The sequence below is a fragment of the Hemibagrus wyckioides genome, linkage group LG18, assembly GCF_019097595.1.
Source record: "Hemibagrus wyckioides isolate EC202008001 linkage group LG18, SWU_Hwy_1.0, whole genome shotgun sequence".
Classification (NCBI taxonomy): Eukaryota; Metazoa; Chordata; class Actinopteri; order Siluriformes; family Bagridae; genus Hemibagrus; species Hemibagrus wyckioides.
This window is the reverse complement of record NC_080727.1, coordinates 21308855-21335781: the sequence shown is the minus strand read 5'-3', so window position 1 is coordinate 21335781 and position 26927 is coordinate 21308855. Positions and strand designations below refer to the sequence as shown.

At 40.8% G+C, this 26927-nt stretch overlaps 1 protein-coding gene across 12 annotated transcripts in view; it reads left to right on the top strand.

Annotated features, from left to right (window-relative positions):
* The window catches only part of nrxn2a (neurexin 2a), a 359408-nt gene extending 332714 nt beyond the window's left edge, over positions 1-26694 (top strand). For 7 of the 12 annotated variants that reach the window (XM_058415326.1, XM_058415325.1, XM_058415324.1 and 4 more), the window contains 5 exons: positions 4489-4660; positions 8463-8552; positions 13172-13500; positions 19107-19185; positions 22567-26694. In XM_058415326.1, the coding sequence (XP_058271309.1) occupies positions 4489-4660; positions 8463-8552; positions 13172-13500; positions 19107-19185; positions 22567-23375 (1479 nt within the window). In that variant the 3' untranslated portion in view covers positions 23376-26694. The remainder of the gene's footprint in view (positions 1-4488; positions 4661-8462; positions 8553-13171; positions 13501-19106; positions 19186-22566) is intronic. The other 5 variants (XM_058415328.1, XM_058415333.1, XM_058415329.1 and 2 more) reach the window with 3 other exon arrangements.
* Positions 26695-26927: the final 233 nt, after the last annotated feature.

Sequence of the window (26927 nt, the reverse complement as noted above, 5' to 3'; positions counted from 1 at the left end):
TAGGGTCGTGCATATGTCCTTTAAGGGTTTGTTCAGAGGGACAATCAGACAAACCCATCAGTGTAAATTACTAGCTGAGACGCATAATGTACACACTGATAGATCAGGGGTCAAGACTTGGAAGTTCCTTAAGATCTAAAAGGTCCTGAGTTTAATTCCCAACACTCACCCAGAGGTCAATTTAGAGTAGCCAATCTACCTACTGGTGGGAGGAAACCAGAGAACATTGAGGAAATTGATGAGAACATGTGACACTCCCACAGACAGTAGCTTATAAGACTTTAGGTTAGAGTCTAAGTTAAGTCTTGAGCCTTTAGCTTAGAGTCTAAGTCAAGTCTTAAGTCTTTAGCTTAGAGTCTAAGTCAAGTCTTAAGTCTTCAGCTTAGAGTCTAAGTCAAGTCTTAAGTCTTCAGCTTAGAGTCTAAGTCAAGGTCCTTAATATTCGGAAGGTCCTGAGTTTAATTCCCAACACTGCCAAGCTGCTGCTGCTGGGACCTTGAGCTTAAAACTCTTAAACCTTGATATCTTAGTTGCATAAATTTAATAAATTTAAGTTGCTCTGGAAAAGAGTGCCTCCCAAATGTATAAATGTTTTGGCCAAACACTAAGCCCAAGGTGGGATCCCACCCTGGGTGGGTCACTAATCAATCAAAGGGCATGATTTGCAAAATAACTCACCTGGAGGTCAATTTAGAGTAGCCAATCTACCTACTGGTGGGAGGAAACCAGAGAACATTGAGTAAATCCATGAGGAGAACATGTGAAACTCCCACAGAGAGCAGCTTACATTCTAATTGAATTGGGGGACTGTGAGGCAGCAAGACTACCCGCTGTACCACCGTCAAACATTTCATAAAGAGTGAGATTAGACCAATTTTAGCATGCCTGTTATCCACATTCAGTGGAGTGACTCTGTTAAATGAAAATTGCTTTACTGCTAGCTTATGTAACCACACTTTACATCTGACTGTCAATCTAACAAGTAGCCAATTAGATTTTAGCCCACATTGCACATTATTTCATTTTATCTCCTTTTTTTATAGTCATGGCTTTATTTTTACTTGTGTTTCGCATTAGAATCTTTCTTTTTCCTGATACAGTACTGCTGTAAGTTCTAACTTGATCCTAACTTGTTTGAATTTCTGGGAAAGCACATTTTGTATGTATTGTGAAATTCTCTCACGTGCCAGTGCGTAATGGTATATTTTTACCACAACACCTTTTACCTTTAACACCTAATACTACGTTCACACTGGCAATGACAGCGTGACATTTGATTTTCTTATTTTTATGCTTATTTTAGCATCTGCATAGTGCATTGTTTAATTAGTGTTTAATTAGTTAGCTAGAACTTATATATAGCTGCTGACATTTCTCGTCGGAGCCCTGCACACAGCACAGTCTAAGTCAAGTCTCAAGTCTTTAGCTTAAAGTCTAAGTTAAGTCTCGAGTCTTTAAGTTAGAGTCTGAATTAAGTCTTGAGTCTTTGGCTTAGAGTCTAATTCAAGTCTGGAGTCTTTAGATTAGAGTCTAAGTCAAGTCTTGATTCTTTATCTTAGAGTCTAAGTCAAGTCTTAAGTCTTTAGATTAGAGTCTAAGTTAAGTCTGGAGTCTTTAGCTGTCTCAAGTCTTTAGACGTGAGTCTAAGTCAAGTCTCGAGTTTTTAGCTTAAAGTCTAAGTTAAGTCTCAAGTCTTTAAATTAGAGTCTAAATTAAGTCTTGTGTCTTTAGGTTAGAGTCAAAGTCAAGTCTTGAGTCTTTAGTTTAGAGTCTAATTCAAGTCTTAAGTCTTTGGCTTAGAGTCTAAGTCAAATCTTGAGTCTTTAGCTTATAGTTTAAGTCAAGTCTTCAGTCTTTAGATTAGAGTCTAAGTCAAGTCTTGAGTCTTTAGCTTAGAGTTTAAGTCAAGTCTTCAGTCTTTAGATTAGAGTCTAAGTCAACTCTTGAGTCTTTAGCTTAGAGTCTAAGTCAAGTCTTCAGTCTTTAGATTAGAGTCAAAGTCAAGTACTACCTCTACAGAATCTACTTGAGAAGGAAATGGGAACTTTAACTGTATAGCAATGATAAAGTGCAGTATTGCTCAGAGTAAAGGGAAAAAATACACACAGTAGAACAGCTGAATATCTTTTTACAGAAGAAATGGCTGAAAATCTTTTTTACAAAATGACACTTGAGTCATTAGAATGTCTTTGTTTTGATACTACACTTTTACATTTTTACACATTAAGGATCATTAAGGTCCAATATGACAATCCATTTTTGTTTTTTGTCTAAACAAAAAAATAATAACAATGAACAAAGCAAGAACAGTAAGATGACCACATCATGTTCCACTCCTGTCACCAACGGTCAGGAATCTGAGGAGTCAGAGGAGATCGCTGGAGCTTGACAACAGATGACTGGAAAAAGAGCAGTTTTTCCCTAATCTTCAACTGTTTCATTTTTGTGAGTCTGTCCTTGCAGTAGCCTCAGAATCCTGTTGTTGGCTGACAGGAACGGAACAGAGATAGAACTCAATGTGGTCTTATGTTGTTGAAGCCCATCCACATCAAGGTTTGGTTTTTTGTTTGTTTTTTAAAGAGAGATTCTGTGAGTTATTGTGTCCTTCCTGTTGACTTGAAGCAATCTGTCCATTTTCCTCAGACCATTTTCTCCAACAAGGCATTTCCACCCATCGAGCTGTCACTCACTTGATGTTTTTTCCACACTATTCTGAGTAAACTCTAGAGATGGTTGTGCAGGAGAATCGCAGGAGATCAACAGATATAACAATACTTAAACCAACCCAATTGGTGCCAACAATCATACCATACCACAGATCACTTTTTCCATGATAGCCATTATTGACATCTACATAAATAATAAATAGTCAAATAAATAATAACTGTTAGCTTTACTAAAATGAACAGTAGATGTAAATATTTAGTCCTGGTATTGCCAGAGGTAGCAGGAAGAACAACCACCTTTGATAATTATTCCATAAATATGCGGGAGTAAATGCTAATATTTACAGATGTGGAGCAGAAGGAAGTCTCGTTAACGGCACTAACATCACTCTGATACCAATGTAAACAAAACAAATCTGTCTTGAGGTTCTCAGGTGTGTTATGAAGTTCAGTGTTGTCAATACAGTGTCTAATGTCTAATTTCCTTCCCACATTCACATTGCAATCCTTCTGTTGCCGCGTATGGCGCTCCTGCCGAAGCCATGATGCACCACTCTGTTTACGCTGGCGCTAGACGGCGCATGCTGTGATGCATCACTAGATTGAGCAGGAGGGGGGACATTACGGAGGAGGCTGTAGCCCATAATAAGTAAACAAAATAAAGCAACTAGACGCGGGCAAATAAACGTATTGTTCACAAGCTACAAATCATTGTCCTTAAGAACGATTAGCAAGCCAAGTCTGGAGTGTAGATTTGTGCCACTTTTTCGTGTGATTCAGACTCGAATTGCAATACTCAAGTGCCCAGCTCGGGTTGCTACACATCCACTGCGAGTGTGAACGTCGCTTGCGAGTGTGAACGTGGGTTAATGCGTACTTTGCTATGCATAGTATCTCAGAATCTCTTAACAATTTCATTCAATTAGGAATGCCACAAATTCAGATATTTTTTAACACTGCTTTCAAAAGTTGTTTGGCTTGTTTGGCTTCAACGGTGTAGTGCTGCTAATTTACATGTATATTAATCCTCATCTGTATGGTAAAGAGTTGCGATTTTAGACACCGATACTTGTTATCCCTGTCCTTCAGTCTCCAGTACATGTTCTATATTCATCATATGTTGCGTTTGATATTTGTCAGGCATCAGCATCTAAATGAGAAGCTGTCAGCTGAGACCAGAGAGAAGGAAGACTCTATCCGAAGTTGGAACGTGGGAGGAAGTTTGATCAGCTTGGCTCGGTTGTCCGAGCGGATAGATAGTTTGTGAACGCCAGCTCTGGCTTTCTTCCCACGGCTTCAGACTGTCGGATATGGCGGGTCATGACAAGGCTGTAAAACAGCTGAGCTTTCTCTCTGTTTCCGCAGCCTGCCACATTAGCACTGCGACCTGCAATTCCCCAATGCAGCAGACGAGAGCTAGCGCCATGGTGAACCCCGCCCCTGAGCTTGCTGTCTCTCAGCAGCGTCACCCAGCGGCAGCCTGATTAACATACGGGCAGTTTCTGCTGGAGGCTGTAGATGAGTCTAATACCGAAACAGCAGGAAAGTGCCAGAACTGATACATGTCAGAGAGATGCTGGTGAGGGGGGCAGAGGGAACGTGAGAGAGGGGTGGAAAAGGGTGATAAATGTTAAACATGGAGACACACTTCATTTCCCACCTACATTACATAGGGCATTGCTCTCCCAAGGGTGAGTTAGTGCAGCATGACCAAGCAGACAGATGTTTCTCTTTCAAGTCTGCATGTGACCTCACAATTTCCTCTCTACTTCCTAGCCATTTTTGTTCTGAATGGATTTTTTTTTTTTCAATTATCTTACAGGAGCAAGGAAAAATCTGTGTCATCTTCAACGTGGGCACTGATGACATCACCATAGACGAACCAGCAGTTGTCGTGAGCGATGGCAAGTACCACGTAGTGCGCTTCACCCGCAGCGGGGGTAACGCCACCCTCCAGGTGGACAACCAGCCCGTCATCGAGCGCTACCCAACAGGTAAAACCCTGCTGCTGGCCGCAAATAACAGACAGTAGGGGGGAACCTCCAACATGAGAAGTGTGATATGTTGTTTGTGTTCTGGAGAGAGGCCAATACCTTGCACAACCACGGGCACACAGTCAGAGAGAGAGAGAGAAAGATAAAGAACGATGAGTGGCACAGCCAGCTCCAAAGATGCAATTATCACCTCTCAAAATAAAACCAAGGCGGCTGCATTTTTGTCCTTCAAAATCTGACGAATGCTGTTTGAAGACTTTGGCATCAATTCGGAAGCGTATTGTCGGCCTAGCCTCGTGCCAGAGTGCAAATTGATTTATAGTTGTGAATGCACGTCATTAGGTTTTCATGCGTGCCATTTTTCCTTCAAATTCTTCCCAGGCTCTGACTCACCGAGTGGAGGGCCTAAATAACCACCTCATGAACAATCTAATAACAATTGCAAATTGACACATTTTGCTCCAAGGTGCCTCGCTTAATACATTCAGCCCAGTATGAATCTGGATCCTTTACAGTAGGTAGCCAGCCAGATTTGCTTTGAGCAGCCTGAGGAGTGAATCTGCACTGCTGCCGCTGCCGCTGAATACCTTCCTCTAGACAAATTTCAAACCACAAGGCAGCCTTTCATTTTTACTGGCATCTAAAATGGCTAAAATGAGCTTGTCTTCTTAAAGGAAACTTCCACCCTGAAGCTCAAGAAATGTTTCATTCGCAAATGTTTGTGGTGGACTTATAAGAGTTGGCAGTAAGAAAGCATATTGTATCATGATGCATGACTTCAAGCTGAAAAAAGACACTTAAATCATTTTAATACATTCTATCAGTACAGGTTAAAACAAATCGGTAACACAATTTTAGTCAAATCAGCTGCTTCCAACCAGAATATGGCATATGTCATTTATTGAAGAAAGATAATAGCAATAAAGAAAAATGTTTTGTGACATAATGCAGTTTAATTAAATGTAAATATTATTTCATCATACTGCCCAGCTGTTTGTGCATATCAATTTTGCGTAGGTTGGATATCATTAGAAGAAAAAAAAAATCAATGAACATAAGACATAAAACGGATAATGGTCAGAATTTGCTGTTAGCGCTGAAAAAAAGACAGCAAGAGTTTGTTTTTTCACTCTGTTTTTCAGCACCATTCAGCATCACTTTAATGAGAAATCCAATATACAGTAGATGTAGAAAAGACATCAAATATTAGATTTCAAATTATAGAATGCAGTGTAGGTATATGATACTGAGTTACAGCTCGGAGAAACAAAAAAGATGGCACTGACGGTGGTGTTAGCGACTGAATCTTTAGAATCTGTTCAGGTCAGAAGTGTACAGATGAGGAGGACAGACTGAAGGACTAAAGTTCCCCTGTAATGCTGTCTATAGCTAAAGATAAAGCAAGACCTAAACACCTCTGGTGCAACAGGTTTAACTTGGGACTAGCTTGTTAATTAAAGAGGTTTTAATTCGAAAGGTCAACTCTAAAGATCGCAAATATAATTATAAATATTGAAGTCTTCCTGGTGGATTTTTCCTTTGAAAAGAATCCCAGCTAAATTGAAGACTAAATAAACTCCACCCTGTAGAAGAAGCTGAAATTTTAGAAAGCTGATGCTGTGATGTTGTTACTTTGGAGATTTTCTTCTGCAGTGACCCGCCCTTCTGCACTTAGCAGAGAAATGTAAGCAAAGCAAGCAAACTCTCTCTCTCTCTCTCTCTCTCTCTCTCTCTCACTCTCTCTCTCTCTCTCTCTCTCTCTCTCTCTCCCTTTTCTCTCTTTCTCTCTGTACTGTGTGCTCTGGGAGTCGCCTCCCTCTCATAGCTGATGTTCCACAGGAAGACATTTTCTCGGCCTATAATAACTGCTCACGCTCTCACCCAATCCTCAATTTTCAGTCTGCTCCCTGGACACAATGATACACACCAGACCTGCTGCCAGACATAAGGGCCTTTTTATCACAACACCGCTCAGACAGGGAAAAACTATTTAAAAAGTACTCCACCTGGTTCCTCCAGGTTCTCCCATCTGCTCGTTTCCTGTCATCTCCACAGAGTAAAGGCAGGGCTCACAACTGCTACATGCTGAACATCTCGGTTTGCCCGCTGTCAGATTTCGTATAATATCTGAAAGGGAAAGTGCTTTTATTGGCCCAGGACTAGGGTTGCCCTAAGTCTCCTGAGATGGCACGCTGAGGGATTGTTCCTCAGTCAGATAAAAGCCATTCTACATAAGCTGTTCACATTTCTCTCATTTCTAGATAATGTTGTCCTTCTGAAAAGCTAAGCACCAGGATGCACAGGGTTTGCGTGAAAACTGACTTGGCAGTGTTCGGCGTTCGGCTGAGATTAGCAGCCGTGGTTAATTCACTTAATTAAAATGGAGGATTAGATAATGGTGTCTGATGGCAGATTTAAAGCTGTCTGTGGATAGACAGGCCCACTCGCGTCTCGTTAGAGGAAACGAACGCAATATTTTCGCTGATACTACTGTTGTCAAAACTCAGCGTCCTTTACAGAGACGGGTCAGTACAATGCATGTTTCATTGGTTAGACCGGCTTTTCTACCTTTCTTTCCCCAGCTGCTTATTGATGGATACGTTTTCTATTTCAAGTTTCCTTTGAAGGTTTTAGCAGAGAATTTGTCACACACGAGAGCTTCTAACAGGATTAAGGAAGCGGTAGGTTTGAGCCCCTTTCAGAGCGAATGGTGAAGAAGGATAGTGTGAGAAGTTATGAGACGGGCAACGCAGTATGAAGACAACAGATTGTCCTGCCGGTTACTGCTGACTGTTTTCTTACATTATCAGTAGACATAACACACCTTGAGTTGTTTTATTGAAATGCAAATGATGGTGGGAAAAAATGGGAGGGATTTGGATATGGATTTGTCGATGGTTATATTGCAGCTTGGCTGTACTGTTCTTCATCAAACCAAAAGCTGATCAACTTTATCAACCTACATGCATAATTTAAATACAGAGGCTTTTCATCTCTTTCTCTGTGCCCTTACTCTGTGGTACTGGAAGGTGGGAGGTTCAAAGTGTGCATTAAGATGAATGAAAGAAAGAAGATGGCAGATGTAGGGCAGTGGAGAAAGCGCAGATGACATAGCTGTAATCTGACGAGATCCTTATCTCCCTCTCTCTCTCAAAGGATGACTGGTACCGAGAGCTCATTTTAGGCCCGGTAAAAAGACCTGTCAGACCCTGTCTCTTTGACACACGGACAAAGGAAACTGTAGTAGCTCATAAGATACACATCGTCCCTTATCTGGAAAAGCCAAGACATAAAGTCAATTACCAGGAGGTTTCTTAGAATAATTACATGTAGGTCTAGCATATCTTATTTGGACATAATTGCTTGGCTTTAAAAAAAAACTGTTGCAGAGAACAGAAAATGTCTTCCTGAGCACTATATAATAGGCCTGTGTTAAAAAATGCATGTCAAAATGATCATTTATGTCATTATGATGGTATTCGATTTTGGTTAAGTGTCTTTCCCTTGCAATGAAATGACAATGAAATTAACCACATGATCAAACTACTATGTTAAACTATCACTAAATATGTTCCCATGACATTCTAACCAGATTTTAAACTGTTATAAATAGTCTCAAGCTTCTAAAACTGTCTAATAACTAAGGTTAGTCCATCTTAAACCAACATAATGTTAATCCTAAAGCTCGTTTACTTCCTAACTTGAAAAACTTGCTAATCTTGATGCCATGTTTTTTAACCTTGTGACACTTGAACTTCCAGATATTAACCTCTAACTATGTGTCTCTCTAAATTCTTTGAAGGCAACTTTGATAATGAACGGCTGGCTATAGCCAGGCAAAGAATCCCATACAGACTCGGTCGGGTAGTTGACGAGTGGCTACTCGACAAAGGTAAAAAAAATGGATTAATTAAACAGTGACTTAATGACTTATTAAGGCTCTGGAAGGGGTGCAGTTTCCTGACGTTTACAGAATTGGCATCTGCAAATTGATTGAGCTGGTGAGCAGAATTGTAACTGTAGCTGCCCGCACAGCGTGTCCACTATATTGATCATTTCTGGGTCCCCTCTTTGGCCTTTTTGTCTATTTTCTCCAAGGCACTACTGTCCTTTCCCAATCCGAGAACTGCACCACTTCAGAGATTAACATTTAATACATAACATAATCCCTGACTAACCCTTTAACAACACCCCATAACTCCAGTAACTGTCTGCAAATAGTCTGCTGCTTTCTATGGTCTGTTTTTCTCTTCTTTGTTTTCCCTTACAACACCTCAAACATTATTTGCCTAAAAACATGATTTCCTAAAACTCGCTAACACACAGAAAAGCCCCGAACATTCCAATCCAAGTTAGTTAAAGGGACGGATGCAATTTGCTGTGCAATAAACTGGACATAAAGCTGACCTAAAGCCACATTTGATGTGTCTTAACCCTTTGAGTGTTACATCTAAAAGCACAAACATTTACGTACGCCTAAAGCAAATATAAATATACGCTTGTGATGTGTTTTATCAAACAGCTTCAATGCAAACGTGAGAAAAACGAGCCCGACATCAGCATCGTCACCGCCAGCTGTAACACGTACCATTTAAAGTTCACCAATTTGGACTTTTTCCATTTATTACGCCAAAGTCTTCTGTATGCAAACCCTTCTGATGGCTAAGCATTTCACCAAAATGTTAAGTGTAGAATAAACACTTTTACACACCAGCCAGTAAGAGTGACCTTTTTGTTTCTGCATATTTCAGTGACTCTAATTTGAAAACAAGTGCTAAGGATTGCAGAGTAATTTGCCGCTGCTGTAAATGAACTAAAAGCGTTCACAACATGCGGAAACACCTCGTGTGATCGTCACCCGGAGACGGTGCCTTTACTTCGTACGTCCTAGACTTAACTTTGCATTTCATTTTAAATAGGTTAATAAACAAACCACAAACCGTTAACCTAAATTACTGCATAATTGCTCAGAGGGTTAAACATTTTCTAACTATAAATGAACTAAATAAATCTAATTAATCCTTAATTGAGTAACTAGATCGATGCATATACACTTCACCTAAACAAATGTCCCTTTAACACGTAACAAGCTTTTGTGACATATACTGACTCCCTCATGTTCCAGTAAAGATGTCCTGTGTGAATGTTGCTGTTGATGAAAGGGTTTTTTAGCAAATTTCTATTATACACATCACTTCTGTGAGTTCTGTTTCTGTGGGGTTTGTATGAAAAAATAATGTATTTGGTCTCCCTTAAAGCTTCCATTCATGCCCTCAAGGCTGTTGTGCCGTCTCTAATAAGTGTGAAGTGAGCGACAAAAAAAATAGCACTGTATGTAATTCTGACTGTATGAGCTCCTCATGCCACAGAAATCACATGACAGAAATGCTGGCATTGTAAGAGTGCATCACGACGCAGGTACTTATACTGAATGACCATCACGACACAAGTAAATTATACTGAGTAGCCTGAAGTTAAAGGTCAATTGCTGAAAATTTGTGCACCAATTTTAAGCTGGAAACGGCAACAACAGAAAGGAGACGGCGAAAAAAAATCTGGACATAGAAGTGGCTCGGCAAAGCAGGGCCCTTAAAAAAGAGCTGAAACTTTTCTCTTCTGGACAGCCAAACAAACTTTATAATATAAAATTATATAGATATAGAGATCTTAAGCTAAAATCAATCCTGCTCTATGGGTAGAAATCAGAAACGCTGCTCTCTGCTCTCAGATCTGCCCTGTCAATCACAGCAGCTCTGTGAGCTCCAGTATATAGAAGAGGGCAGAGCTTGTTCCTCTGAATGCTCTGTGATGTAGCATGAACAGCAATTTAAAAGGATTGTTCAGCTAGCTTAGTCAGCTAGCAAGCAAGTGAAAATTTTAGATGTGTAAATGGGGGAAAAATATTATAATATTATATTATATTTAGTACATACTATGTGAAGTCCTGGGGTTTCCTGAAGCCCACTTCGAGACCCACTGCCTCGAACCCGTTCCCTCCAACTGACCATTTTAAGTAGAGCATCTCAACGACATATTAATTCCCGGCTCACGTTAAACTCATAGCAACACAATCCGTGGTACGGTATGACACAATAACTCATGGCCATATGTTACTTAGTTTGTACACTTGAAATATGAACTCAGTATTAATTCATGGCCATGCCTTTATAAAAAAATATGTATAACCTTCATGTGACTTCAGAGGCTCTGTACAGGACCGTGTGATAGCAATCTGTTCTCCGTGCAGATCCAGCAACAGTAGATAACGCTCGGTCCCTGTGCACAATACATATGCATGCCTAACTGCCCACGGTTATGTACTTCTCGGTTCTTAGTTGTTCGCGAATGTGAACACCCATTTATGTAATCTCACAACATCCTCTTACACAAAGAGCAGGAACTGGATTTGTTTATGCTGCTAGATAAATATCCTCCTGAAAAGTCCTAGACTTTCCCATATTCGCTGTTTGCACCATTATTTACCATCTCGCTATTAAAAGCTAGAGCCTACTTGTATTGAAAGGCAACCTCGCATTAGGCCTGGAGAGGCTCTCTCTAAGGCCAGAACAACTGCCCACTTCATAATCAAATGTGGCAGAGTACTCTTTGTATGGCTGTTCATCAGGAATAAGTAGAAAACTCAAGTCCAGCTCTCAGAATTCACTGGCAAGTGCCTGTTTCTCAATCAGCTGTCCCCTTAGGCTTTTTTTAAGTGCTATAAAAGTCTAGCAGGTAGTGAATGGTTCTGGAGGCACAATTTGATTGTTTTACTTTTCAACTGGGTTCATCCAATTATAACACCTGTGTGATTTACGCATTTTCGATTCGAAGCTACGAGAATCTAATTACATCCAGATTTATTTTTTTAGATTAGCAGCCACTCTTCTTGTTGTTATTCTCACTCGGTAAAAATCCGTTAGCGCTGACGCCCTGAAACAATACATTTACGAGGCGGTTCTTTCTGATCGATTAGATCTGGGGTTGTCCAACTTTTTTAGCCAGGGATGCCTTCACCTTGAAAATACCTCCCTCTGTTTGGTTTTATTTTATGAATCTATTTAAAAATCACTATGTGAATGCGTACGATATTATTTTGGCTATTTCTTGGAGTCGTAGTGCTTTTTACTGATTCAACTGAGAGAAGGTTTAAGATTGACGTTATTTCCAAGCCGAATACTTTACTGAGGTTTGGATTAAACGAATCAAATTCGCTAATAACTATGGAAGTCAATATATATAATAACTTTGATCATAATAAGTTTTTCAGTGATTTCCGTCACTGTAAAAAAAATGGTTAGTTGAGACGCACTTACGCACTGGTCAACCAGCATTTTTTGTAAATAATCTATTAATAAACCCTCTTTTTTATTGAAACACAAACAAGATCAAGATAGATCTCCGGAGTGGTGCAACTGACAAAATTTTTTTTTAAAAATCATCCATAGATCATGAGTTCATAGCCAAGGAGGAAGAAGTGTCATACTCTCTCTCTCTCCTGTCAATCACAGTAACACTAGCCAATCCTGTGAGCTCATGCATGCAGGAGTGGGCGGATAGCGCTTTCCACCGAGTGTGTTATGCTGCCTCCTGACACTACATGAGTTCGAAAGATGAATTTGGAAGCATATGATAGCCTTCATCCTCCCTGGTTGGTAGCTGTCATATGTTAGGAGAGAGCTGCCTAATGGGTGGGAATTAGCCATGATTAAATTAGGGAGAAAATTGAGGGAAAACTCCCAAAACAAACAAGATCAACCTAGCAGAAAAGCAGTTTAAGATGATGTTATTGTTACATTTTTGCCAAAATAAGAGGTAGTGGGAGAACTGAATGGAGTGTTGAGGGGACCAAAATGGAAAACGAGTGTGTGTGTGTGTGTGTGTGAGAGAGCAAGAGAGAGAGAGAGAGAGAGAGAGAGAGAGAGAGTACGTTTGTATGCATGTTTGTGTCTCTGTCTGTGTCTGTGCATGAGGCCTGAGGATGAGGAAGAAACCCCTCATGCCCTGGTAACACATTAGCATTGGAGCTGCCAGATGACACTTATCAATGCAGATTAGCAACAACAAGTCCTCTGAATAAAACATTTTTTCAAATGTGCTTTACATATTCATAAATAGTTTTCCAATTTTATTCTCTTCATTATCTTTATTATTATTAATGAGGCACAGATAATTAAATATGCGGCTATATTCTGCATTCTGTTCTTTAATGTAGCTAAACTACTGCAGACTCTGTATCTAATTGCTGACTTCATGATTTATATATCACTTTGGCTCATGCCCTGTGAGAGTCAGAAGACTATCTTCATTACAAATGGAAATTTCCATCGGTGGGTCCAAGTGCTCAGAGTGTTATCGGCTCATGCAGGAGGACCCTGTCATAAAATATGCAAAACCTGCCTTTTAGTCGAACTAATGTTTCTTTCTTTCTGTCTTGCTGCTGTTCTGCCTCTCTTCCTCTTCTTCCTTCTCTTCTTCCTCTTTTCCTTTCCTTCCTCTTCGGGACTTTCGCAGGACGGCAGTTAACTATCTTCAACAGCCAGGCAGCCATTAAGATCGGAGGCCAAGATAAAGGCCGGCCATTCCAGGGTCAGATCTCAGGCTTGTACTACAATGGGCTGCAGGTGCTGAAGCTGGCAGCTGAGGGTGACCCCAGTGTTAAAGTGGAAGGCAACCTTCGTTTGGTGGGAGATGCGCCATCTGTACTGTCCACAGAGACCACTTCGGCCACGCCTCCAGCCGCCATGGACATGTCCACCACCATCATGGAGACCACCACCACCATGGCCACCACTACTACTCGAAGACAGCGCTCACCCAGCCTCAAGGACAGCATAACACAGGTGAGGAACAGAGTGTTAACACCCTCGAAGCCCTGTTAGAGAACATTCGAGAACATCCACGGTAGTTTCAAGTTCTAATACTGATCCAGACCCAAACCTGATTTTTTGTCTTCTCTCTCTGCCTCAACACCAACATCCATACAATTAGCTGAACATCAGAGGCCAGTTTCCCCAGCTGAACACAAGCTCGATTGTAAGTTAGGAGGAAAACTCTGGGATAACTCAGACTCAAACCTCTGCTCATGCTGTGTCACAGGGTGGCATAACACATTCAAAGCTTGCTTTCTGCCCTCTTCCTCGTACTTGAGCCAGCAAACCTCATAAAAAACTTCTGATCATGTCATATTTACATCTGACAGACACTCTTATCCAAAGCGACTTACAATTTATCTCATTTTTTACAACTGAGGGTTAAGGGCCTTGCTCAGGTGCCCAGCAGTGGCAATTTGGTGGACTGAACTGGACTGGACTGGGATTCACAACCTTCTGAGTAGTAGTTCAGCACCTTAACCACTAAACTATCACATCCCCCATATCATCTAGCATGTCAACTCAATAGTCTATACGTTAAAGCATATATAATGCTAATTTGCAATCTAGTGCCTGTGCACTGCATGAGTTCTTCAAGACTAATGTTGAAAACCTCCTAGATAGTCTATTCCAGACCTAACCATTTAACATTGATCGCTAGCTTATCTCATGGACCTTTATTCTATCCTATTTGATTATCCCGGCTAAATCTCGCTTCTATTAACTCCATCTCTGTCTGTAACTCATTTATATAGATGGATGGATTTCTCTTTTGAGTCTTGGCTCCTTATAAGGTTACAATCTCAAATCTCAGGCAGTTTTCCCTCACCGTGGCGACCTTTGGCTCAGTCAATATGGGTCTGGATCTGAATCGTGATATCTTTTTTAAAAGCATTTTATAAATAAAACTTAATTGGATTAGATGACACAGCTTTAAACAGCAACCCGCAGTTGTCTTCGGGCATTGCAGCGTGCCATGTTAATAAAGACTCAGTTTTATTATAGAAGACGTGCAGCAGTCATGGACGGAAATAGAGCTAATAGGGAAACTTTGCCTACGGGGAGAGACGGCATAATCATTTATTGCTCTAGAAGAAATCGTTGTACTGTTACTCGTACTCATTGCTGAAGAAAAGAAATAGCTACTAATTGACTTTCCGGTTATTTCTCTTTTTAAATACAGTGTTCAACAGAAATCTTGGCATCCATCATTAATATTAGCAAAAAATTATTTCAAATTTTTTATTTGGAACAGGTTTAGCACAGCAGGTACATGAACTGGTTTACGTGCAAATATTTTGAATGAAAGAAGACAGACTATTCCAGTAACAAAATAAGATTTAAATAAGATTCTCAAATCTGATTGGTCAGACGGTGTGGACGAATTGCACACGCCCCTTTAGTGTTTGTAAACAACCTGATTGGAACCTAACACCCTAAAGGTACTTGGTTATAATCCAACTGACAAATCACTTATTATTATACACTGCTATTAGATCCCGTGCTCCAACCACCGTGGCCCAAAGCAAGGAACCAACCACTGAGGGGTTAACTCCCAGTGTTGATCCTAAGCCCGGATAAAATGTGAGGGTTGCGTCAAGAAGGGCATCCGGCGTGAAACCAAATCAAATGTGCAGATCGTATAATCTGCTGTGACGACCCCGAAAAGGGAGCAGCTGAAGGACAACAACATTATTATGGATTACTATTAAAAGTGAGGGAGTGCTATTCGGCTAAACTAGCCCTTTTAATAAATGGTTGAAGCTCTCCTTTCAGTTTTAGCTACAGATCATTATAAATGTGTATGGTCCTTGTTCTTCCTCACAGTGTCAGCATTGTATCTGTTGTTGTTCCTCCACCGTATCTTCTGAACTCAAGCGTTCGGTCTCCCTGCATCTCTACATTAGTCGATGTAAACAGCTTGCTCAGCTTCATCTTGTGTGCAGGAGCAGCGAGGAGCATTAATGCATCTCCTATTGACTGTCATATCTGGCATCATTCCCTTTGTGTCAATTCCTGTTATGTGTCAGCTCAGAGAGAGGAACGCCTTCACAGATCTTTGGTATTTTTCCCAGCGCCTGAGGGTTTTATTCTTGCGCCATTCAACACCATTGATCAAGAGATGGGAACTGATATGAATAAAGGGCACGCTCAATAACAATCAGTGTCATTCTGAGATGAACTGTCAGGCTTCATAAAAGGCAGCACTTTGCATTAGCGTGAACGTAAACACGAACAGGCCCAGATGCGGGTCTGCATGTATGCCAAGAATCCTACTAATCCAGGCTTCATTGCATATGAACAGCAATATAGCAGAAAATGGGAATGAAAGTGAGATGGCTCAGTGCTGAGGGGCTCGCAGTGCACAGCTCCTATCTCTCTTCGCTTCCTGAGAGATGTGAGAGATGTAAATGGGATTCTATAGTGTGCCGTTCATCCTAATGTCTGTGTGTATGCGGATAGGGTGGGATGGTGATAAAAAATTTACTTGTGTCGAAACGTATAAGTCAAATGTTGAGGTGAGAAGTTTCAGAAATATTATCAAGGGAGGAGACAGGTCACTGGTTGAAATATGAATGGTATTGTGCGCAGTGCTCGATATGGCAGGTGTAATAAGAGAGAGAGAGAGCGAGAGAGAGAGAGAAAGAGAGGGAAGAGGGAGGGAGAGGGAGATAATATAACCTTACACTGACACAGGATATGACAGTCTTGACTGGTTTTTAAAAGTATTCATACCAGTGACAATTTCCTTCAGTCTCCAATCTCAGAACCGTCATTATAAAGGTAATACATTTGTATAATTTGCTCTGTTGTGGCTACATAACAGCAGGCTACACCTTTAAAGCTAGCATTCTGGCTAAAACACCTTCTAGCTATATCTTTAGACCCCGACTTCGATCAGGGATGGAAATCCACTGTGAAACAATACTACAACGTTATAAACTGAAAGAAGAATCCTAAATCGCGGTCTAGTGCATTTCATAGGAAACGGTTAGAATGAGCTCATGTATGCAGAAGAGGGCAGATAGTACATTCCTTCGAGCGTGTTACGTCGCCCTGTGACACAGCATGACCGGCTGCTCGAGCATATGTTAGCCTTCACCATCCACGGTTGCAAGCTGTCATGTGACAGGGGAGAGCTTGGTGGGAATTGGCAGGTGATAAAATTTGGGAGGAAATGGAGGAAAAAACAAAAAGCAGAGAATTGTCGAAGTCAGAAAATCATGGTTGTACAATGCAAAGATGCCAAAACCTCACAAAGATCTTGAAAAGAAACAGGAAGTGAGAGTGTTAGGTGAGTGCCAGTGTTGTATTAGGGGAAAATGGTGGTTCTTGGATACTAAATAGATCTGGATGCAACAGATTGGATAAAACTGCCTGTGATATTGCCAACATGGCTAATTTATGAATTAACTCCTTCTCTAATGATGTCAGTGTTTTGGGTTTTTTTTGTTGTTGTTGACCAACAGATTCTGCTCCCTATAAACAGAATCTGTTCTCCTGGTGTTTTGCCACTTTCTCATGTTAGAGTAGCTCATTGTTATTTTTCAGCACACAGTGCGAGCTCAAACCAAGATCATTTCAAGCAGAGCTGTGGATCAGGATCGGGATCTCGTGGGATCCAGCCCGAAAAGTCACAGGAGCAGGCAGTATTTAGTCTCATGCAGGGACATCTGGCGGTCAGATATGCAGCTCTCGAGACAAAGAAAAGCCACGTTCACCACGTGCTCACATAGCGCTGTGTGTCACGTATACCTTGTTCTTTCATTGATCATCCGCTTTGTCCTGGTCAGGGTCATGGTGGTTTAAATGCCTAATTTGTCAAAGTGGTAGCGGAATTGAAGAACATTGCCCGTATTGTGCACATTACTCTAGGAAAGCTTTTGAATGACCTCCATTTGAGGGTTTTTCAGGACTTTCGGGATCCTCCGATGCGCCGTGTCCAATCAGACTGTGATTAAGGCTTTGAAATGGAGCCAAGTAAAGAGTTCAAAATGCAGTCGACAACATTTTGCTAGCACCCGCGGGAATACAGCAATTTACGTGTCCTCCAGTGGGAACACTCCGTGTTTGTCTTTGCACCGTGTCACAAATTAGTTATGGTGCGTTTGTCGTACCCGAACACACATATCGAAACAAATGTAACCAACGATTTCAGCACACTTCATAAACTTGTCTTATTAAACACGAACGCATTGTGCAGAATTGCAGATAAGAGAGGTCCTCATTATGCTTTAATAAATGCAGCCAGGCAAAGCTAACGCTGCAGTGCGTCTGTTAATGAGGAGCTCAGGATATCAGGGTTTCTTGTGCGCACTTAATCATAGTCCAAAGCAAATTTATTTTGGCATTTCATTTGTAAAAAAAAAAAAAATAATAATAATAAATTTGTGTAAAGTCTTGTGTGGTGTAATGCACTCTTTGATGGTGATTATTTCGAGGGTTGTTTTTTCCCCCCCACTATGCATTTGTGTAAACGCAGTTATAATCAAGTGAAGCACTGCATAAAAAATTAAACGCTTTTTATCTGTCTCTCTTTATTTCCATTATGATAGTGAAGAGGTAATAGAATAAAGGGACAGTCCGAGCTTAAGGATGCTTTTCTAGCTATTGCAACGATATTACAGCTAAGGATCTCTGTAATGTGATTATTCGGCAAATATTTCATTTTAGAAGCATCTACACAACTAATTTTAAACACTTTCAGATTTGACCCAAGCTGATGGATTAGATACGGAAAAGTAGAAATTCAGGGTTTTGTTTTCATGCCCTGCTGCTCAAAGTGCATGCTAGGAGACACATGGTGCCAGAGACCTTTTTAGCCGAACCTGGTTAGGACTGTCTGCATGGTAATTCGATCAATAAATGGATGTCAGTCATGGCTGAAGTGCTAATGTCCATGTGCAGAATGAGGAGAGAACATTTGCATATATTCAGCTCGAAGCAGCCAGTATCTTGATGAATGAGAAATATATCGAAGGTCACGTTAACGTCCTTCATGTTATGGGAGAGAAGCTTGTCGTGCAAGCGTTTTTTTTTTGTGCTTCGGGGCCTGGAGTGTCCTACAGCATGCTGCACCGTTGATTGAATAAGCTTCTGCTGTTATTGTTTACGCGCTCTCCTAATTCAGAAGGTCATAGTCCGCACAGAGTGGGAATTTATTCTCAGGTTTTGGTATGAATTTTCTTGAGGGAGGACTGTTGGGCCAGAAAATAGCAATATTAATGTCACAATCGATAAGAATCCTCTTATACTCCAAGCCTGGCTTGTTAGGTGTAGATGATGTCCCAGTAAACAGCGATGTGCTCGTCCAAGTGAATAGTGAAATTATGACCTCCTGATAGCGGCGAACAAACTGATGCATTAAAATCAGTCACACCCCAGATCCAATTACATGTTTTATGAATGTGTGTGTGTGTGTGTGTGTGTGCGCAGAATGTTAATTTGCTCTGCGACTCCACACCGGGAAACAACACACAGGTTGCAGCATAGCATCGGTATACAGGAAAATAAAGGATTTTAAACAAAAATTTCTAATATTCACATGTATAATGAATACAACTCTAACTTTCCAGAACTCTGATGACCTGCTGGTGGCATCGGCGGAGTGTCCCAGTGACGACGAGGACCTGGAGGAGTGTGAGCCTGGCACTGGTGAGTGAACACAGGGAAAAGTCCAACACCGCTGTGACTCTCCAGAAGAGCACAGGCTCCAGATTTACTCAGTACACACACTTTAGCCCCAACACCTCTCTACAAAACAACACTTATAAACGGCTAGCCATTCGGACCTCAATGTAGCACACCCAAACCAGTGCTGATTTAGTATCCTTTTTTTGGGAGGGGGGTACGCTTGACCAGCAGCTAGTGATCATGCACCACTGTTTCTATAAACTGTCCTTTTTTTCTTTCTTTCATTCTTTCTTTCTTTCTCCTAATATACACCGAAATCAAGAACACCAAGTTGCTTGAAAAGCTGTTTCGGGAGCTGAGAAACCGCGAAAATATGGACTGTCTGAGGGTTCTCTAGAGCGACTGCATTATATCACCATAGTTCCAGCCATGAGAGCAAAAACCTTATTACAAACCCAATGTAGCTGTAATGTAGGGGTGTCCAAGTTCTAGCCTGCAGGACATTTGGAGCCAGTCAACAGTGTAAAAGTTGTCTAGGAGCTTTTTTAAACATAAAATAAAAACGCCAAAAAATGTAAAGGTTGAATAATGGGAACTAAAGCACTGAACTTGCCAAAACATGAAATATAATTTTTTCAAATAAAAAAAGATGCATCAATTTCTGGTGCTCGTTCTGTGAAATGTTTATTTTATCTTGCATATAAATTAAAGCAATATAAATAACAAAAAAAACTTTTCAGACCTCAGAGCATCGTGCTTGTTTAACTAGGACTAGGAATCCATTGATATAATAAACTACTGTAAATATGTGGAAAATTTATTTCTTGTGTATTCTCCCAGCGTACATGAAACAAAGATGCCGGAAGCTCGGAGATGGAAAATAAGGCGAATACATTGCCATGGTTTTAGCATGGGAAAGGATGTTCTTAGGCAGGATGCAAACATGCCCCATGAACAATGATGAAATCACGCTGTAAAACATTTCACAACGGTTAAATGGTGAAAGGAAAGTTCACCTGCTGCCTTAAAAATGGATGAAGTTTCATTTCGGAACACTTTTCATGAGAAGAAATAAGTTCGGTTTTTAACGTACACCCTGCTAGTTCATATTTCTTTATACAATTCAATAAATCATGAAGGATGAAGCGTGGTCCGTTCACAATACGCTTTAGCTGCTAAACAACATAACAAGCCAAGAGAAGAATGGATGTAATGATTAGGATTAGTGGATTAAAAACTGGCAAATGAATGCGGGATTAAATTATTTGCCATGCATTCACAGGTATTGCGTATGCTAGAGATTTCAGACATACAGTAACTCCAACCGAAAATGTTGTCATTTTTATGCTATCACAGCTAAACTGAGGGCTGAGGATTTCATATTTTTTTTCCTCTCCCATCTGTTCCCATTAAAAAAATAAATAAATAAATATGGACACCCCTACTGTAATAGAACAGAGCTATTAATTCAGAAAGTCATCAGCTTGATCAAAAAAAAATTAGCATATCGTTCATACCGCTGATTTATTCTAGCACCCACACTTTTGCTGTGCAAGGCCAGGCTTTCCTCACACGTCCTCGTCCGTCACTAACAAACCGGGACACTAATTCTTAAAGTGTCACACTGTTATCCAGCCTGCCGAGGATGCGTGCAGTTTTAAATACCGTGTTCTTCCAGCATATTGAGAGGTGCGATGTAGCTATATATATATATATATATAAAACTGCAGAACCGTGTCCTTGCAGCGTGGTTAGTGTTAGTTTCACCTCGCACCTCTCAATATACTGGAAGAACACATGCTATTTAGATTTTCACCCCCCATCTGATTTGTCTGTAATACCTGTAACACTTGATATTTAAAGACATCAGTAAAGGGTTTTGGACGAGAACCGAAGGCCAAGAACTCTTATAAAACTCTATAAAGAGGGAGTGTATAACGGAAATGCCGAGGATGTGTGTAATGTTGCGCCGATGTGTTAGAGCTCTACAGTTATCTGTACTTATAATGCAATGTGACACTTCCTACATGCCAGTTACTGTGAAGTCTAACCCTGATGAATGTTTAGATAAGATTGAACTGCTGCACAACATATACACAATAAACAACAATAACGTAGAGAATACACAGGTGTTGGGGAATACAGTAAAAAGTGGGATTAGGGTTTAGGCTACTTTACTTGCATTTCTTTTCTTTTTGTTTCTTTTTTTTTTTTAACTATGAGCGTCAAACGGTCGCAGAAATAGTATCATACTCGATAAATCACCGAATTGTGTTATTTTGCATAATTGAATTCACCGAGCGGTTCTCTGCATTTCCTCTGTGTTAATGTTGAATTGAAGCAATGATAGCAATGATCCCTTTAATAACAACACACAGCTCAGGAAATCATGAAGCGAGACTAGCTCTGAAATAAAAACTGACCCAGATCCAGTGTGTGTGTGTGTGTGTGTGAGGGTGTGTGTGTGTGTGTGTGTGTGTGTGTGTAAGTCATAGCTGAGAGTCATCACCCAAAGCAAATGCTCCACTTCTCTGGCTAATTTACATTGCTAAATGCTAATTCCCCTGGGTGACTCGATTCCAGTGGAGGCATTCATTACGGTCAGAACTTTTCGATCACATTCTTTCTGGCTAATTTATTAACACAACTCAGTGATTCATACTGGGAATACTGAATGGTATAATGGCAGAATCCATGAATGAACCTGTATAAATGGTTTGGCAAACAATTCTCGCTTCCGAATGTGATCGATGTGATCTGATCTATAAATGTACAATTGGATGCTCCCGACAGCTGGAAGATTGATCACAGATTTGCTTTAGCTTCATTAGCGTTCACCTATCTGAAAGAGGAAAGACTTCCATGTATTCTTTGTCTTTCTTACCTATTCTCAGTCTTTATCTTTGAGTAGTAGCGCTATATTTGTAATTAGATTAGCGGAAAGAATTAGGACTAGAGCACCAAATATGTTCAGATAAATATAAGGGGGAGAGAAGTTGTATGTTTAAGGGATCATCTTACACAGCTTTCTTTTGTGTAATTTGCTTTTTTTCCCCATGCAAAAATCATCCGGCCTATTTGTTGATGTAAGTGACCCAAACTCCATGATTTGTTGTTTTTATTTATTTTTTTTGCTTTACCAAAGAAGAACCAGGAAGAAGCTTATTATGTATTCAAGCAGTTACACATGCATCTGATCTTAAACAATTTGAAGAAAATATGATAAGATTATTTTAGTCAGCATTTATTTTTGGATTTTGACATCTGTGTATATTATGAATGTTACTGGTAAATAATCTGTTGTGTTTGTAGTGTAGGATTAATGAGATTGTAGTGCTGGATTCTTTATTGTGCACTAATTCTTGCTCCTTACTGTCTTTTTTTCTGTATTTTCCATCACAGGAGGTGAATTAGTGTTGCCCATAATTACCATGGACACCCAAGACCCCCAGTCTGTGGCCCCGCATTACCCTGCCATTCCCCCTCCCCCAACATCCCTGAGCCCCCTCCAGACCACCAAAGAGTCCCTTGTTCTGTCTGAGCCGCGGCCTCCGTGCCCTCCAGACCAGGAGGACTGCGGCGAGCCCATGGAGGTGTCGGCCTTCGGCTCGGGGGAGATGACCGAGTCTGATGATGAGGACTTCTATAAAAACTCCCCGATGGTCACTGATAGGACAGTGCTGCCTCCTCCCCCTGGCGTGGGCAAAAGCGGAGGCCAAAAGCCTGGTGCCCATCGCCCTCATTCTCCCCCTGCCCCCCCTGCCCCAACAACCCACCCTGACCAACTCCACATCCCCGCAGGTAAAATGAACACCCGCGACCAGGTGCTCCTCCCCCCAGCCCCATCCTCCCGCCTCACTCCGGGACTAACTTACCCGCCCGATTTCCCTCGTGTGCCCACAGCTAGGCCCTCGGCTTCGGTAGAGAGGGGCCTCCCCGGTGCCGTGGAGGTGATTCGTGAGTCCAGCAGCACCACAGGAATGGTGGTGGGTATCGTTGCCGCTGCCGCCCTCTGCATCCTGATCCTCCTCTACGCCATGTACAAGTACCGCAACCGCGACGAAGGATCCTACCAGGTGGAGCAGAGGCGCGGCTCGGGCAGCGAAAGCAACGGTGCCGTGGTCAAGGAGAAGACGCCTGGCACGACCGCCTCCATGTCCAAGACCGTCGCAAAGGGGAAGAAAAACAAAGACAAGGAGTATTACGTCTGAGAGAGGAGTGAGAGAGAAAGAGAGGGAGAAGGACGGCGGGCTGAAGATTGTAGAGCGTAAATCACCTCCTCTTCATTCTCATCCTCAAACATTTAAGCCTTCAGTGAAATTTCCAAAAGTTATGACACAGTAAGGTAAATGTGGAGAGAGAGAGAAAGAGAGAGAGAGAGAGAGATGTAAGGGAAAGTACTAATGATAAAGGAAGTGAATGGTCATGTCCTGGGTGTCTTACATAGCCATTTTAACCTTATTTCATCCCCTTTTGTGCCTCAAGGAGATCATCCATTACATTCTAGATGATGAAATGCCATTCATTCTCTTTGCAATGAAAATTGCCGCTTCCAGAGCACAGGAATCTTTAGAGGTTAATGAATCACCATGGAAAGGGAGAGAACTCCGACCACGCTAACTCATCAGCAGTCCTCTCCGGTGTCTGCTGCTTTCTGAATCCTTTGGCTAATTTTAATGTGAAATCGATTATATCCTGCAATTTGAACTATATAAGAAATGTAATTATACTTGATGTCATTATTCACACTGAGCGGTAAATAGTGTGTGAGGTATCAGGCAAGCAAATGCTCCTGTTAATTCACTTCTTTCAGTTATTTAATTATGTGCTTGGTAGGAAAAACAAGCCAACCACTTTTACACCCAATATTACTTTGACCGCATTTCCCACGTTCTTGGGTATTAGAAAAAGTTTGGAGAATGTGCTGTGTAGTTTTTGGCCAACTTGAAGTCAAGTAAGGAGAGTGCGAATTAGATGCATGTGTTCGTTCAGAAATCTGTATATGATTCACCTGACTTGTTATGCATTTTAAATGTAATTGTGTAACTCGTTGCATTTCAGAATTGTAAATGTGTTTGCTTACACCTTACCATATTTTTTTGAATATCACCTTACCCCCACACACTTAAAAAAGTAGATTTCTTTATAGCCTTACGTCGCTAGCATTAATGCACCACGCAATTTGGTCTTGTATTTCCTAGGGATGCATCGATACCGTGTTTTTTTTTTTCCATACTGATCGATACTAGTACTGATACCAAAATGAGTAACCTAAGATAGAATACGTTATAGTGTTTGAGCCGTATCTTTAATAGAGAGACTGGCTGACCGGAGCGTGCACAGGTGCATCAGCAAACTGGACGTCAGCTAGCAACTCCCACCAGCTAACACATCTCAGTACTCGCAGAACTGAAGTGCTCGACTCCTCACTTCGCTGGCGTATTCACGGCACCTTGTATTCACTTTTAACAATAACACACCGCTTGCACAGGTCAAGCTGCCTGCAATTTATTAAACATACCGTTTAAACATGATGAGATGTTTTATCAGGTTATTTGTATTGTAGGAAGATCTTCAAGTAGCTCCACGAGATATTTTCAGAGCACTGGTGCTGTCGTGCTTTGCTTTGATTTCCATCATTCATCGGAAACGATGGCTGTCATTTCACGACGTCTCTCCATTAACGCAACACCGGGATCCTCGTGTGAATTTAGATGATGCCATCAAAGCATTTATTTTGGTTACGACGAGGCAGAAACAGTATCAGACCTCATTCCAGTATCAGTATCGATGCATCCCTAATATTTAGAGCAACTAAACCGCACTACCGGTGAAGTGGAGTTTGGTTTTCGTCTCGTTATTTGTTCGCCGTTTCATGAGCTGAAGCCCTGACAGTCTTAGAGTTCTAATCTAAACCTTTCTGCCAGGCCTGAAATTGTTCTGTCCTTAGGATACAGCTATAATCCATCAATGTTTAATGGTGAAACCCTGTAATTTAGGGAGTAGCTTTTGTTTGAACATTTACTGCTGCTGTGATGGTGATAATATTCTCTATCACCCAACTGGGATTTTCAATATTTTAGCACCTACTGTAGAATATCACCGCTTTTTAACATAGAATTAGACTTAAAAACACACCAAATGATAACATTAACTATCGCAGCACCCGATAAAGTGTTTTATGGTCCAGAAAATATGGTAGTACCACTGTAAGGGTCAAAGGTATTGTAAAAGCTGTTTGCTCTCTCTCTCTTTCTCTTTCTCTGTCTTTCTCTCTCTCTCTCTCATTCCCTCTCTCTTTCACTCTCTCTCTCTCTCTCTCTCTCTCTCTCTCTCTCTCCATGGTGCTAACATGCTCATTATCTATTAGGCTACTTATTGGTGTTCCATGCATGACGTATTCATATTTAACTTTTGGGTCAGAGAGTTGCTTGATATGAAATCATTAAGTTGACCGTCATCCAACTGGGCAACTCTCGCCTCTGTTCCCGGGGGATTCATAGCACCGCCTCATCATGGACGAAAAAAAAAGATCTCGGCTAAAGAAACCTAAGAAAGCTGGAGCAATTAGCATCAATTAAAAAAAAACAAACAAAAAAAAATAAACGTTGTATTTATGTAAATACAAGATTCTGTGGACAATACATCAGGATACAGGTTTGTCCGTATGCGTGTGCGCGTGAGTGTTTCGTCCCTGTTTGTCCTCTAGCATGAGAAAGACCTAAACTGGACTTTGAGACATCTTTCTCTGCCCCTTTATTCTCCGAGAAACAAAACTAGAACCTGACACCTACTGAATGAGACTGCAGGAAGTGCATACTGCTTGGAGGGAAGTCCTATGTGCAGAACTTTTCCTGGCATCCTCGCTGTGAGAGAGAGAGAAAAAAAAAACGAAACGAAGGAAGTGGGGGAAAAAAGTAACCTGAAATCCGAGAACTGCTCTCGTGAAGAGCGTTTCTGTATAGAGCTACGGGAACTCGAGTCTACAAAGTCTACATTTTTTTTATATATATAAAGAGGGCACATCCCTGAAAAGAGAAAAAAATGGTGTAATGTCTAGATATTTCTCACAGTCAGTGATTCTTATTTTACTGAACTATGGCCATACTTGTTATCAGAGAAAGGTGTGTTAAATCCTTTCCTCTCCACGCAAAATGTGGTTTTCACAACAACCGATTGTTTCAGTCGCATTAGGTGATTTTTCAAATGTGGAATCATATGAAATAAAAATGTTTGCGAATCTTGAATCACTTTCTTTAAATTCCATAAGGAAGAAGACTTTAGCCATATGTCCCGAATTTTATTATTATTATTATTATTATTATTTGCTTATTTTTAATACATTGTTTACAATGGTATTGATTTTTATTTTATTTTATTTTATTTTTTAAACATGGTTGCCATTTACATAGAACAGTCAGAATATATTCCCATTCTTACTTAATGTTATTGTAAAGTGTTCCCGTGAGATGAATTTAAATATGTGTACATTGACAGAGGAAAAAAATACACTTGGTTATATACTTCTTACATTTCTTGTTTAGTGTGGTCTTTCGTCTTTCTTTTTCCATCACAGTTCAATGCAGTGCCTTGCATAAGTGTTCACACACACACACAAATGTGGGGATTAATTCAATGTAGCAGTCAAAATTCTATACAAATGAAATAAATATTTGCCCCTGTTGCCCTGAAACTCCTAAATTAATTCTGGTGCAATCGTTCACCATCTGAATTCACATAATTAGTCAAATGGGTGCCACTAA